The sequence below is a fragment of the Histomonas meleagridis genome, assembly GCF_020186115.1.
Source record: "Histomonas meleagridis strain 2922-C6/04-10x chromosome Unknown contig_6, whole genome shotgun sequence".
In the NCBI taxonomy this organism is placed as follows: Eukaryota; Parabasalia; order Tritrichomonadida; family Dientamoebidae; genus Histomonas; species Histomonas meleagridis.
Genome location: NW_027150902.1, coordinates 760,890 through 776,246, shown reverse-complemented (window position 1 = coordinate 776,246; position 15,357 = coordinate 760,890). Strand labels below are relative to the sequence as shown.

The following is a 15,357-nucleotide window of genomic DNA, read 5'->3' as shown; positions in this document are numbered from 1 at the left end:
TATTATTTAGCAATATATAATCAGAAAAATAAATTTCATAGGAACCAAAAAAATGATTTTAAAATTAATATCAATTATTTTCTGTTCTAAAATATAGATGACAAGTTCATTGTTCCCTCCCTTTATAGAGGACATCAATATATCATTTGGAATTCGTTTATTTTCTACAAAATATTTGATAAGAAATACATTTCCATTTCTTGCTATTTCATTAATAATATTAATTTCATTAATATTCATCCCTTCTTTCAATAAAAATGCAAATGCATCATAATTTTGATATAAAATACAATTTAATCCTAATTCTTCTAAATTAATATTCTTATTGGTTTTGTTTTCATAAAGATATTTAAAGATATCATTTTGATGAAATGCAATTGCAGTTTCATATGAATCTTCGAATGATGAATGATTCTTCTCACATAAATGAAGGATTTCTTCATTTCCACTTGCAACTGCATATTTAGCTGCATTAAATGCATTTGCACCATTCATAAGTAAATATTTAAAACATTTGATTGAAGAAAAAAATGCTGCATATTCAATTAATGTAACCCAATTATTAACAAATGAACATCTTTCATAAAGTGATGGTTCTATTGTTTGATTAAAATCAAAATTTTCTTGTGATGTTGTTTCTTGAAGTTTTTCTATTTCATCATTTCGAATTACTTTTGCAATTTCATTTGGGTTATGTCCTTCTTCAATAAATTCTTTATGAAGTTTCCAATTATCTGCTTTAAGTTTATTAATATTTTTGTGAATATATTTCATAAAATTATTTGTTTGATTTCTTCTAATTTCTTTGTTTGTCATGTAATGAGCAAAATACGGATTGTTTTCATTTTTAACGATTGATGGTTCAAAATAATTATATTTGATCATATGATAAATAATATAATTTGATTCTTGTGTACATTTTTGAAGAAGAAATGTTTTATTTATGTTAAAAATATTCAATGTAATCCCATTGTTTTCTTCAAATATTTTTATTTTATTAATAAATTTAAAATATAATGAAAAATCTTCGATCTTATTAACAAATAATCGATATATCAACTGAATAATAATTATATTAAATGATAATGGATAATTTTTATCAAAAATTTCAATTATTTCTTTTACTGTTTGATCAATATTTTCTTGATTTAACCCGAAAATTGTCTTTTGAACCATTTGAAGTTTTTCTAACTCATTATCGATTTTTTTATTTGAATTCGTCGATTCCATTTTGATCTGATTTTAAAGTGAGGGATAAAAACGGTTATGACCAATTTCCACAGAGAGGTACCTTCATTAGGAATATTCCCTAGCACAAGAATTTTATCTTTATTATATCATACTTTTTTATGCAATATGCAAATCTTTCACAAGGACTTCAAAACTTTTTATACTTTTGTTAAACCTTTTCACCAATATGCTATAAATTTAGTTTGTATATATTTTTTTTTGTTTTGTAAGTAATATAACTTTATTACATACATATGCTTAAACTCTTACTCCAATCATCAATATACATTAGGTTCTGCATCTTTTCCTTTTTGATAATTTTAGAGAATTGCTTTAGTTCTCATAAATGTTAATATGATAAACGTTGAGTTTATCCACAAAACGAATTCTATTTTTATTATATTAAAAAATAATTAAAAAATTTAAACGAATTTCCTTTAATAATAATACAGAACAAACGAGTAAAAAATCGAATGTCATTTAGCAATTGCATTTCGTAAAACGTTTCTATCAGTATCATTTTGCAAGTTATCTGCCAGCAATTGGTCGAAGTTGTCGACATTGTTCACCACGTCGCACACGGCGCATTTTGCGTATTTCCGAACTTCCTGATTTGCGTCCCCCATTAAATCGGCCAACGTCTTCATTAGCTTCGAGTAATTTGTAGTTTTGCTTATTATTGTTGACAAACAAAACGCAATTTTAATTCGACATGCTGCGTGTTTACGATTATGTTCACGTATTAATATGTCAATGGACTGCTGAATAGGAATCGCATTAATGAGCGCAATGAAACATTCACCAGCTAATGATGATATAAAGTGATGACTCGAAGTAAGTAACTGTAATATGTTAGGAGCAATTGAATCAGCAATTCGATCGAAATCAATTTTGTCATTCTTAAGTAACTTAAGTAAACAGTTAAGGGCATTTTTGGCTAACGTGGAACGTAATGAGGACGAACATTCAAGTAGTATCATAATAATGTCCTTAAGATTGGTAATAATCGGTGTGATAAATTTATCAATATTGGGAATGAGATTAAGGATACCGTCGTTTTGGACATTCCACTCACTGTTACTGAGCTGCTCATATACGCTTTGGAAGGTAACTTTGGGAGCTTGCTTCTTGGGTGGTGGAACTGGAAATGTCGTATTGGATTGTCTTCGAGGTTTAACACGAAGTTGTCGTGGCTTAGGTTTGGGCCGAACTAATGACTTAGACTTAGATTCAACATCTGATTGAATTGGTGATGAACTTCCATCACCTAAATCATAATGTCCTGAAGTTTGAATTGGCTGTGAATCAATAGCTGCATAGTCGCTTAGAATATTATGGGAAGAATTGGTAGTAATGCTATGGCTTCGAGTTTTGATAATCACATCTCTGTTGATAAGCCGTTTATGTACTGGAGACCGTTTAATAACAGACCGTTTATTTTCGGTTTCGTTTTTTGGTGAATCTAGAAAATCAAAATTGTCTGGAGTGGGAATTGGTTGTGTCTTACTAAATGCATTAGAAGGAGGAGGGAAAGTTTGTGGCGATGGCTGCTTCTCTTCAAATTCTTCTTCTTCTTCGACAGGTGATTCAATAACATCTTCATCATCAAGTATTGTGCTTGGAAGAAAAATACTTTGCGTCTTCGAAAAATTGTTTTCGTTTGATAAAAGGTTTTGATTTGTCTCTAATGAATCAGTTAAATCATTATTGACCGGTGTTGTATGTGATGTTGAAATTAGTCGAGAAGGGATTGAACCAAGAACTGCTTGATTACGTTGCTTCATTCCACTTGGGAGAAGAGGTCTTTGGTAGCTATGTCCATTTGATGTGTTGTTAATTTTTGGTATTTGTTTGGCTGAAAAAAGAGATTTGAGTGTTACGTTCTCTGCTGTATTAATTTGCCTAGCCCATTCTTGGCCTCTTTTTGTGTCATAATTTCCTTTGGTGATGATGTTAATCGAGTTTTTGGATAATAGACTGATGAGAATATCATACGTTTTAGGCTCAATCTTTTTAATGTTATCAAGGCACCATAGAATAGCTTGTCTTACAGAGGTTTGATTAATGTTTAATGCATCATCGAAGAAAAATGGAAATTGAATAAGAGTCAAGGGCTTAACTAAACCTTGTGAAAGAAGACTTGTAATACACCGAAAAACTGCAGTATATGATTTTGCTGATGGAGTTACTTGTGATGCTATTTGACGAATTACAACTTCATCATCAAGAATTGTAATAAGATCACATAAAAGATTTTGACCTAGATGAAAAATAAATCTCCGGCTATCTAACAATTGCGTAATTGCAATTGAAATAAAATATCTAAGATTCTTTTTAATCTCATCTGGATCAACTTTTGCTATTAACTTTGATATAAATGACGACAAGTTTTGTGCGACAGAGAAATTTTCATCATTTATTACTTTTTCCAAAAATTGTAGAAGGTTTGATAATTCGATCTTTTTAGTGTCAATTTGTTGAAATGTATCTAGAAGTTTTTGCGAAATTGAAATCCTTTGATTGTAGTCTGTTGATTGTAGATTATTTAAATCAGAAGGCTCAAGAAAACCAAAATCCAGCTCCAAGAAACTATAAGAACCATCGTAAGCCATTGAATTCCATTCGTTTGTCAAGTTTTTCTATAGCAAAAATTGTTTACACCTTTACAACATAACGTACATTTCTCAGCTTGTTTAATTGTGTTAGCTAAAAGCGCATATTAATTATGTTAATATCCTTCACAAAAAAATCTGGGTTCTTTCGAACCTTGAATAACGCCTTCAGTGCAGTTTTGGAAACAGGAAAATCATTTTCCAACGAATCGTTTTTTTATTTGGTTCTGCGTTTCACAAACTTTTTTAATACATTGAAATTGTGGGTTATTTGATTCCTATCGTACAGGGTACCCTGCCTACTTCTATGAATATATCATCATGACATTGATCTGTACAGATAGAAATAGTTAAACTACTTCGCGAACAAAAAACAACCGATACTCACTCCTTCCAATTATTTCTTAGCACTAATACCAAAATAATTTGAAATCCAAACCCAAAAATAAATTAACTTGCATCAACATAACAAGTAAACAAAAATGAAACACAGAACAAAAAAGCCATTATATTATTTTTCACCAACAATGGAAGCCTTCATTATGCCTCGTAATATCTATATGCAGTTGAATTATTTAATCATAAAATCCACAATAGATTTTTATCTGAATTATTTTAGATGCTTTTTTGTTGTAGGTAGGTTTCTTTTCACATGATCTATTCGATGACTATGCTTGATTGAGGAAAAAATACATGCAAGAAAACTTGTGATAATTTTCACAAGGTCAATCAATATGACCATAAGCGCTTGGTACACGAATTTTTCGCTAAATTAAAATTTATTCTACAGGAAATGGTTGTTTAAATAGTCTTAGTTTTATTTGAAAATATGGCGCACACACGAACAAGATGATTTTTTGAATTGAATTTTTTTATTCAATTTTGATCAATGCGAAACGACAATTATCACATTCAATTTTTTTAATTTAATTTTATATGATACAAAACGGCACTTATTTTATTCAATTTTATTAATTTAATTTCACTTGGTGTAAAGAGTCACTTATCGAAAAAAAATTTGAAAGCATAAACTATACAATATCGTTTCTATCGTTATGTAAAATTTACAAAAAGTCGAGTGAAAAAAAATGGATGATCAATGATCATAAGCACGTTAAAAATGTCACTTTTCATGTGGTTTCCGATAAAATTTTACTCAAAATCTCTGATCGGAAAGAAGAAAAAAAAAATGATCAATGACCAAAAGGGTAGCTGGTACGATTCCATACAAATATTTTGTATTATGGGACTAAAAATAATAAGGTGTACTTAATAGATTTCCATTAAATATTAAGAGTAAATAATACTATGAATCATAATTAATTTTTTGTTGTTATGAATTTTTTCATTTTTTTCACAAAAATTATCATCAAATTATATGAAAATCATACAATGAAATATGATATAAAATATTATATTTATCAAATTTTGATTCATATAATAATAATATTAATCAAATGAAATGCGTTAATAATAATATATGAAAACAAACTGAATTTAGGAAATGTTTATTTCAATATTTAAATATTAACTCTTTTATCCTTGAGAATCTTTTAATTTTATTATGTCGTCACATTTATGATGTTGAATTTTGTCTGCAAATAATCGAATAATTTCTGCATTTTTCTTTTCTGATGCTATCATAAGCGCTGTTTTATATGTTTATAAGTAATTCCAAATGTTTATATGAAATTTCATATTATTTCAAAATATTTTAAATAAAACAAAAAAATATCTTTAGCATTGATATCAATATTCTCTTGTTCAAGAAGTAATTCAACTATTTCTGTATGACCTTTTTCAGATGCCAACATAAGTGCTGTATTAAATAATTTAAATAATTTCCAAATATTATTTTGAAATATTAAATTATTAAAATAAATTTCAAATAAAACAAATAAATATCTTTAGCATTTATATCAATTCCTTTTTGATCAAGAAGTAATTTAACTATTTCTGTATAACCATCTCTAGATGCATACATAAGTGCTGTCCTAAATAATTTAAATAATTTCCAAATATTACTTTGAAATATAAAATTATTAAAACAAATATTAAATAAAAAAAATCAATATTTTTAGCATTAATATCATTTCCTTCTTGTTCAAGAAGTAATTTAACTATTTCTGTATGACCTTCATAAGATGCCCATATAAGTGCTGTCCAAAATAATTTAAATAATTTCCAAATATTATTTTGAAATATAAAATTATTAAAACAAATATTAAATAAAATAAATATCTTTAGCATTAATATCATTTCCTTCTTGTTCAAGAAGTAATTTAACTATATCTATGTGACCATTTGAAGATACTCTAATAAGTGCTGTCCAAAATAATTTAAATGATTTCCAAATATTATTTTGAAATATAAAATTATTAAAATAAATATCAAATAAAAAAAATCAATATTTTTAGCATTAATATCAATTCCTTCTTGTTCAAGAAGTAATTTAACTATTTCTGTATGACCATTTTCAGATGCTCTAATAAGTGCTGTCCAAAATAATTTAAATAATTCCCAAATATTATTTTGAAATATAAAATTATAAAAATAAATTTTATTTAAAACAAATAAATAGATTTAGCATTAACATCAATTCCTTCTTGATCAAGAAGCAATTTAACAATTTCTGTATAACCTTTTTCAGATGCAATCATAAGTGCTGTATCATATAATTTAATTAATTTCCAAATATTATATTGTAATCGAAAATTATTAATATAAATTTCATTTTTAGCATTAATATCAATTACTTCTTTTTCAAGAAGTAATTTAACTATTTCTGTATAACCATTTTTTGAAGCATTTGTTAGTGCTAAAAATATTTAAAAAAAAAATTTAAAAATTTTTATGAAACGATGAAATATTTTAATAAAAATCTAATGAAATAAGCAAACAATCTTGCTAAAATCAATGTATCTATTGTTAATTAAATAGTTATAAAGTTCCACATTTCCAGAAAAACCCGAAATTTTCAAAAAATCAATAGGAATATGATTACTTTCGAGAAAATATTGAGTAATATATAAATTCCCTGTTATGATTGAAGCAATGAGAATATTTTCATTTATTTTCATTCCTTCTTTAAGTAAAAATGATAAAAGTTCATAATTATCATGTAAAACACATTTTGCTCCTAATTCTTCTAAATTCTTAATTTCTTTTAACTTATTATCATAAAAATATTTAAATATATCATTTCGATGAAATTCTATTGCTGCTTCATATGCATCTTCAAATGTTGAATGATTTTGTTCGCATAAATGAATTATTTCTTCATTTCCACCTGCAACTGCATATTTACCTGTTTTATCTAATTTTGCTCCATTCATAAGTAAATATTTAAAACATTTAACTGAAGAAAAAAATGCTGCATAATCAATTAATGTAACATTTTCTTTATTTATAATTGAATATCTTTCATAAAGTGATGGTATTATTGTTTGATTAAAATCGAAGTTTGTTTCTTATGATATTTCTTGAAGTTTTTCTATTTCATCATTCCGAATTATTTTCGCAATTTCATTCTGATTTATTCCTTCTTTAACATATTTCTGATGAAGTTCCCAATTATTCGCTTTAAGTTTTTCAAGGTTTTTGGAGAAATATTCAGAAAATTGATAACTATAGTTTAAAACGAAATTTGCTTTAAAATGTGAAAAAAATAAATTTTTCATATTTTTAGTAATCGATGAGTTAATTAAACCTTTTTCTATCAACTTTCCGATAAGATAATTAGATTCTTGTGAGTTATTTTTCCGAAGGAATTGAGAAAAGATGTCAATTATTTTAACTTGATTTTTATTTTCATCTCGTTCAATTAAATTCAAAAACTCAATAATTATATCTATATTTTTCAGTCTTGTTACAAACAAAGTGTAAATGAAACGGCAGATGATCAAGTTGAATGAATACGTTCGTGAATTATCATAAAATTTGCGTAATGAAGAAACAGATGTATCAAGATTGTTTGTATTTATGTTATAAATTATTTCTGTAAGTGCAATTAAGTCTGGAAAGGAATTTATCTTTGATGTACTCATTCCAATGCTGTTAAATGACGCTGGAAAAATTTTTAATGGACATGTGATATGAATTTTTATATAAAATTATAATAAATCAAAACATAGAATGAACTTCATGATGAAATCCATTCACATATTTAATTTTATTTGGAATACTTAAATTTTCATTATTCATTAAAACTTTATTATCTTTCTGCCATCCCAAAGGCAGCTCATCATTTATCTCATATACTTGAAGTTTTTCATTAAAAAATATTTCATTATTCAACCAAAACGCATCCATCTTGCCCAAATCTTTTTATGAAAATCTTCTGAGTCTTCTCTTATCCCTTTCCGAAGGAAGAAAAACCTGATTCAAAAAGTTGAAAATCCAATTTTTTTCAAATAAAAATGACGGTTGAAAACCGCTACAAATGATGAGTTGGGAACAATTGCTAAATGAAACTTGTTGGATTTCAGGATATGTAAGAAAAAATAAATTTTTACCATTTATTATATACATTTTCCATTTTAGATCATATCCATCCGAGTCTAATAAAAAACATATCTGCTAAAATTATTATTCGAAAAAATATGATATATTAAATTAGATCGAATAAAAAAATCGATTTGAATAGTAAATTCTCATCTACTTGATATTTTAATTATACATTCTCTAGTTAATAATTCGTCTTATTTTGGATTTGATTTTTGCCGAATAAAAAAATCATATCCCAGGTTAAAAAGAGAAAGTCAACCTTCAATTAACTCACACAGTTCAAGAACAAAGGGGTTCACAGCCAAATTTGAATAGTAGGACGAATAAAAATCACACAATTATCTTATATCGTTTCCGATAACGAAATCGTCAATGAGGGGATATTGATTTATTCTATAATATGTAAAATTGATCATTATATATATTATGAACTACAAATAATTCCTGTTGCCATATATAAATTACCGATTATAATATATTTGAAAACCGAATCAAAGACATAAATCAAAAATTAATATTACATAATTTGAAATGAATAGCATAAAATAAGATTTTAATTATGGGTTTTTTGCTATCGGCAAAAAACATATCCTAGGTCAAAAAAGAATCATAGTAAATTTACTATTCATGAATTACATCGTTATCGGTTAACGATCTATTCGTAGTCAAATTTGAATAGAAGAACGAACAAAAATCATTCAATCAGTTGAAAAAAAAAGACAATAAAAGGAGGATTTTGTTATATAACATGAGTATCGGGAAAAGATTAATACACAGGATGACTGATAATTTTTCAATTGATTTTGAATTATCATGCGAAGGGGAAAAAAGTACCGTTGAAAAAATTCAATAATAAAAAAACTGTTATTCTAGGTAAAAAAGTTAGGAGAATCACTTAATAACACGCGACTTTTTCTGAGGAAATTTGAATGCTTAATTTACACTTTTGGGTACATTTATGAGAAAAGAGAAAAATAACACGCCATATTTTGTGTGATTTATCATGTTTCATCCAAATCAGTGCAATGGAGACTCCTCCTGAGCTCATAGAAGCATTTACTCGTCTTGACAATGCATTTTTTGAAGATGTACATGCTCTTGTTCAACGGGTGCGCGAGATTTCTGATCAATATAAGTGCCGATATGTTCCTAGATCAACAGGTGAATCAAGATCAATGCAACTTTTCTGCTGTAGACAGTATCGAACAATCTATAACTGCAATGCATGCCTTAGGATTCTTTACAACCCCGAAACACAATTAGCACAATCCGATTCTTGCGATTTGAACCACACACATGAAATTTCTGCATCATACAACGGAAAAGAAAGAAATCAACTAAGCGAAACACAAAAAACGAAAATCAGAGATTCAACATTACAAGGATTATCGATCTATAACATTCGCATCAAACAAGGATTGGTTTGTTCGAAAGATGTATTATACAATACAAGAAGATAGATCTTAAAAAACATTCGAGATCATGAAATGGATGAATTGCTTGATCAAATGAAAAATGGAAATAATTGGTCGAACAAAATAATAATAGATGAAAATAAGCGTTTTAATGTATGTTATGTATTTCACGTACCTATTATGTCTGAAAAATACCTAATGATCTGTGCATTATTGACGATACAAGTTGTACAAATTACTATCACCTCCCTCTTTTATTAATGATTAGTGAAGATCAAAATGGTCGAAACCAAGTATTATCTTTTGCAATAATATGCTCACGAACAAAGAATGAATTTATAAATTATTTTGTAGAAATTAAACAAAAAATAGGTGATATCAAGTTCTTTATCTGCGATCGAAACAAAACACAGGTCAAAACACTGAAATTTGTCTATCCATTTTGCAAAATTATATTTTGCAGTGTTCACATTTCTCGTAATCTTCGACAAAATGCAGGGCAAGAAATGTGTGATTTATTTAATAAGCTTCAAATCCAAGAAATTTCTGAAGAAGAATTTATCAATGCATGTAATAATTATGTAAATGAACATCCAAAAACAAAAGGATCGCGTTTGTTACAAAACTAATTAGAGGATCAGGATAAGTGGCTACCAAGTATAATTTCAAAATATATACATTGCGATAATACAACATCAAATCGAGTTGAAGGTTTTTTTGGAAGTCTCAAGAATTTACTAGAACATAAAATTGTAACATTAGGAAATCTTGTATATGCAATTTATTTAGAAGGTGAAAGACTTAGAATATTATCTAAGAGTGATAAACCAACAATTATCCCACAAGAATTAATGAGCAAAGAAGATTCGAAAAAACTCGGTACATTTGCTTCAGCAATGATATTCTTTGAATATATGGACCTCAAACTAAATGGTGTATTGTCTATTCCATACTCTGAGACCTGCTGCAAAAATCATACATTATACAATCTCCCTTGTAAACATTTTATTCTAATGAGAATTAAAGAAGATAAGAACCCACTCTTAACAATCAATGACATACCTTGTAGATGGATAATCACTAACGAAAATAAAACAGATAATCCCAATACCATTGAAAGATATTTACGGCCAAAAAACAAAGTAAACAATTGGAGTTACAGTAATTGCATTGATAAATTTGAACGTTTTTTTTCTATCTCGAATTGATCTTTTGAAATTAGAAATATTCTAGACAAAGCCTTAGATGATTTATGTCCGCTTGAACATGAAACAGGAGAAGATGGAGATATTCTTCCACCAGAACACATACAGATTTCTGGAGCGCCTTCAAGATATCCAAGAAACAATGTGGATAAAGCAGGCGCTCCAAAAGTGAAGAAGAAATATCGTTGCAGTATATGTGGAGGTGATACTCATACTGCACCTAGATGTCCAAAAAATGTTTTAGCTACTTAATAAAAACTTAATATATTAAACTCATAATATCAAAAATGTGAATATACAGTTTAACAGTTCATGAGAAAAGAACATCATAAATCATGTGAGAATAAGCATATTCGAGAATCCTTTGTAAACTGTTGGAATTCCAAATTCTCCTTTCTAAAAAGTCGCCGTTGCGTTCACAAATGAATGTTTCACCATGTTTTCATTTAAAAATGCTACAAGATGACTTGCTTTAATGCCAAAATAAATCACACAAAAAGTGGCGTGTTATTTTTCCTTTTCTCATGGATGTACCCAAAAGTGGGAATAAAGCATTCAAATTTCCTCAGAAAAAGTCGCGTGTTATTAAGCGATTGCCCAAAAAGTTATCGTTAGAAAGTTCTGTATCGTTTGTATTAATATATGGCCGGATTTGCATTCACATATCGAAAATAACTTATATACGACAATTACATGAATATGCCATCAATACATTTGAAATTTTTTGAGCTTATTAATATTTTCGATAGATTCGAAAAGAATTTAATATCAAGATTATATATAATCAAATAAAATATATAATATTTCATCATTTCCCAAATAATTTCTGAGTTTTTAATTTCTTAATAGATCAAGATATTATTCATAGATTTATATTAATCATAGATGAAACTATGTATATATATTATATATTCATCATATCAAGATCGTAGGATGATCGCTATATACGATGGGAATCGCAAGTCAAGTTTAATATATAGTATTGAAATATGAATCAATGAAATTTCTGTGTTTTGGAATAAATTAAAAAAAAAAAAAATGAATTGATTTGAAACAACAATGAGAATTTTCACTCAATTCAAAAGATTCGCTCTGCTCGATTTTGAATTTTTTTGCAGCATATATAATATTTATTTTTAAATATTAAAAACTAAAGTATTTCAAAATAATTTCCCGAACGACACATTTTTGAGAAATCAATACTTGTGTCAGATGAAGTACTTTATGTATGTATATCAGGCATGCATTTGTACAACATTTAAAAAATTTCTAATAAATTTTTTTGACAAATATGTGATGCAAAAATATTAATATTTTTTGATGAATTTTTTTCCCTGAATGGTTAATAGTTTTTGTATGGTGATGTTATATCCCAAATATGATTAAAAAACCATTTTCCAATAAGAAGATTTAATCTTACTTCCCACCTTTAGAATTTAACGTGCATTTCTGAGTCACTTTTACGTAAACTCATGATGGCAACAATTTTTAGACGATTGTTTCACATTCAATATTTAGTCACTTTTCTTATATCTAATCAAGCAATTTAATGATTCCCTTTAACTGTAAAAAGTGCTCTTTTAATCAAGAGATAATTTCTTTATTTAATGAACCAAATGGTAGTAAATTTGTTGCAGCTTCACTTGACACAATTTATATATTTGATATTTCAGATTTAGATCCTTTACTTATAGATAGTTTTAAAAGGGATTATGAAAGCATACAAGAATATGGGCACAATAAATGGGTAAAATGGATCAAAGACAGTATCATATTTGGCACATATACAGGGGACATATTTTTTATGAAATTTACAAATTCCTCTTTATTAAAAACAGAAATGAAATCCATCCACCTAAAATCAACTATAACAGATGTTTTTATTTCCAATGTTTTACTTGGGATGGCCATTATTGGACCAAAATTAATATTCATCGATTCCAATGGTAACATTATTAACATTACCAAAGTTAGTTGTCCTTTTTCATTTATCAAGAATGTTAATGTTATTAATTCCAATCAAACACTTTTTACATCAAATGGAATACTTTATTTGTATGAGTTCAATACTGACAAAACTAAAGCGCTTAATATACAGAATATTGCATGTATTACAACCACTAATAAAAACACATTTTTGTTAACAGAAGATGGAACATTTTATTCATATAATAATTTCGAAATTAATTTGATTTCAAAACTTCAAAAATTTATAAATTTTGCACAATCTATAAATCCTAATACACTTTTAATCATAAGTAATGATGGTACATTTACTATTTTTTCGATTAAACTTCAAGAAATCACCGAAATAATTTTTGAAGAAACAAAATGTTTAATTTCATCATTTTATGATAATATTACCAAAACATTTTATTTCATTGATATGAACAAACAATTAAATCGTTTAAATTTTGTTGATATTATACCGCCATTAGCTATAAGTTCATCATTTATTTATAACATCGAAAGACAAAACATTATTTGCGTAATACCGAACGAAGAAATACATAAAAAAGTTCGAATGATTCCATATGAATTATATCCCATTCGAAACGTCATAATCAGTAATGAGGACACGTTTTGTATCATAGGGAAAAACGGAATTTCGATAATGACGAAATATTCGTTATTTTTTAATGATGAAATTGTTGAGCCGAATTTTGTTTTGTGGTTAAATCATTTGTTATGTGTTATAAAGAATGAAGTTTTTTATTTATATTCAGATGAATTAACATTAATTGGTTCATATGCATTTAATGATATCCCAAAAAAATGTTTCTCATACGAAACAAGAATTATATTTAGTTTCGATGATCATTTTATCATTTTCGAATTCGATAAAACTTCGCAAATATTACAAATCGGAAAATTACATGAAATTAATATTGGAAAAATTGAGATAATTTCTTATAATATACCATTCGATAAGAAGTTAGAAATTAAAAATATTTTCATTTTATGGGATAATGAAATTTATGTTTATTTGACAAATAATAAATTCATTAATTACAGTAAATCTAAAATTATTTGGGAAAATGTTAATGACGTTTGGATAAATCAAAATCCTTTGCTAATTTGTGGGGAGTTTGATGACGGGGTTAATGTATTATCTAAAACTCATTTTGGACATTTTTCATTTCGGACTTTGTGGTCTTATAACACAAATTTACTAAAAATTCCAAAACGTTTTGTTCACGAAAAAATCAATTTTGAAAAAGTCGATTTTACAACGAATTTGAAACCTTTACAAAACGATGACTTAGAAAATTGCGCGGAAAAATTAATTCAATTGCATGACGATAAAAACTTTCTCAATTTGTTCCCAGAATTTTTGAATAAGTTAAAAGAAAATTATCAACTTCCCACTTTTTATCAAGGGTTAAAACAAATCGATCAAAATATTATTCCTGATTTCTTAAATTTAATGACTAGTGAACAAATTAAAGATATATCGAACACAGATTTTGATTTTGTTCCTTTCTTCTTGAAATTAAAACCGTCAATTCAATCAAGAGTATTGAAACATTCGAATTCAATGCAATTCACTAGTATTGTCGAACGATACAGCAATTCTCTTCAATCTAAAGAAGAACGATACAAAAAATTCATAGCAACCGCCTGTATCGATTCTGGGCAATTCATCAAATGTTGTTTGTTTACAAATGCAGCCGATTTCAACTTTTGTGATTTCTTAGTATCACTAAATTCAAATGAAACACAGTTAGCAGAGTGTATAGATAAAATAGAATCAGATTTTTTGAAATGGAAATCTGATGATAAATCATCAATACTAAGATTAATCGGTTGCTCTTTTCAATTGGTGAAAATTAATCGTTGGGCACTTGCATGCTTCTTGGTGTTAAAAGATGTGAGTAAAGTAAAAGCTGTTTTACTTGATGACTCTGATGCAATGTTTGCTGCAATGACATACACACGCGAATTTAGTGATTCGTTTTATGCGCAGTATTTAAAGTTTTTGAATATAGGATTATAAAATTGTAATTTTTTTTAGAAATAAAAATTTTATAATAAAATTTTTTTAAATTAAATTTCTTTTTTTTAAAATCACTGAAATTCAACAAAAAAATATCGATTTTTTCGATGTTTACTAAAGCCAAAACATTGTTTTCTAATTCTTATAATGGACTTGATCATGAATCGATAATCTATTTCATACAAGCTATTTGTGATTGTTCGCTTGATGAATTAAATAATAATCCTCCACGTTTATATATGTGAACTATGCTAAGCTCGACATTTGAAAATGATGATTCATTTTGTGTACATTAATGAATGATTTGTTATAACTGCAATTATATTTACCTGTTTCACTGATATCAGCAACATCCAGAAGTAAAAACTTAAAAAATTTAATTGACTAAAAAA

General features: G+C 27.1%; 2 protein-coding genes across 2 annotated transcripts; one reads left to right on the top strand and one right to left on the bottom strand.

Moving 5' to 3' along the window:
• Nucleotides 1-1,706: 1,706 nt before the first annotated feature.
• On the bottom strand, nt 1,707-3,842 carry GO595_008084 (uncharacterized protein; the record flags this gene model as incomplete). The annotated part of the gene is made up of 1 exon (XM_067921619.1): nt 1,707-3,842. The coding sequence occupies one exon, from the start codon at nt 3,840-3,842 to the stop codon at nt 1,707-1,709; it is 2,136 nt and encodes a 711-aa protein (XP_067771918.1).
• A 5,531-nt stretch (nt 3,843-9,373) lies between these two features.
• GO595_008083 (uncharacterized protein) lies at nt 9,374-9,808 on the top strand (the record flags this gene model as incomplete). The annotated part of the gene is made up of 1 exon (XM_067921618.1): nt 9,374-9,808. The coding sequence occupies one exon, from the start codon at nt 9,374-9,376 to the stop codon at nt 9,806-9,808; it is 435 nt and encodes a 144-aa protein (XP_067771917.1).
• Between the last annotated feature and the right edge of the window lie 5,549 nt (nt 9,809-15,357).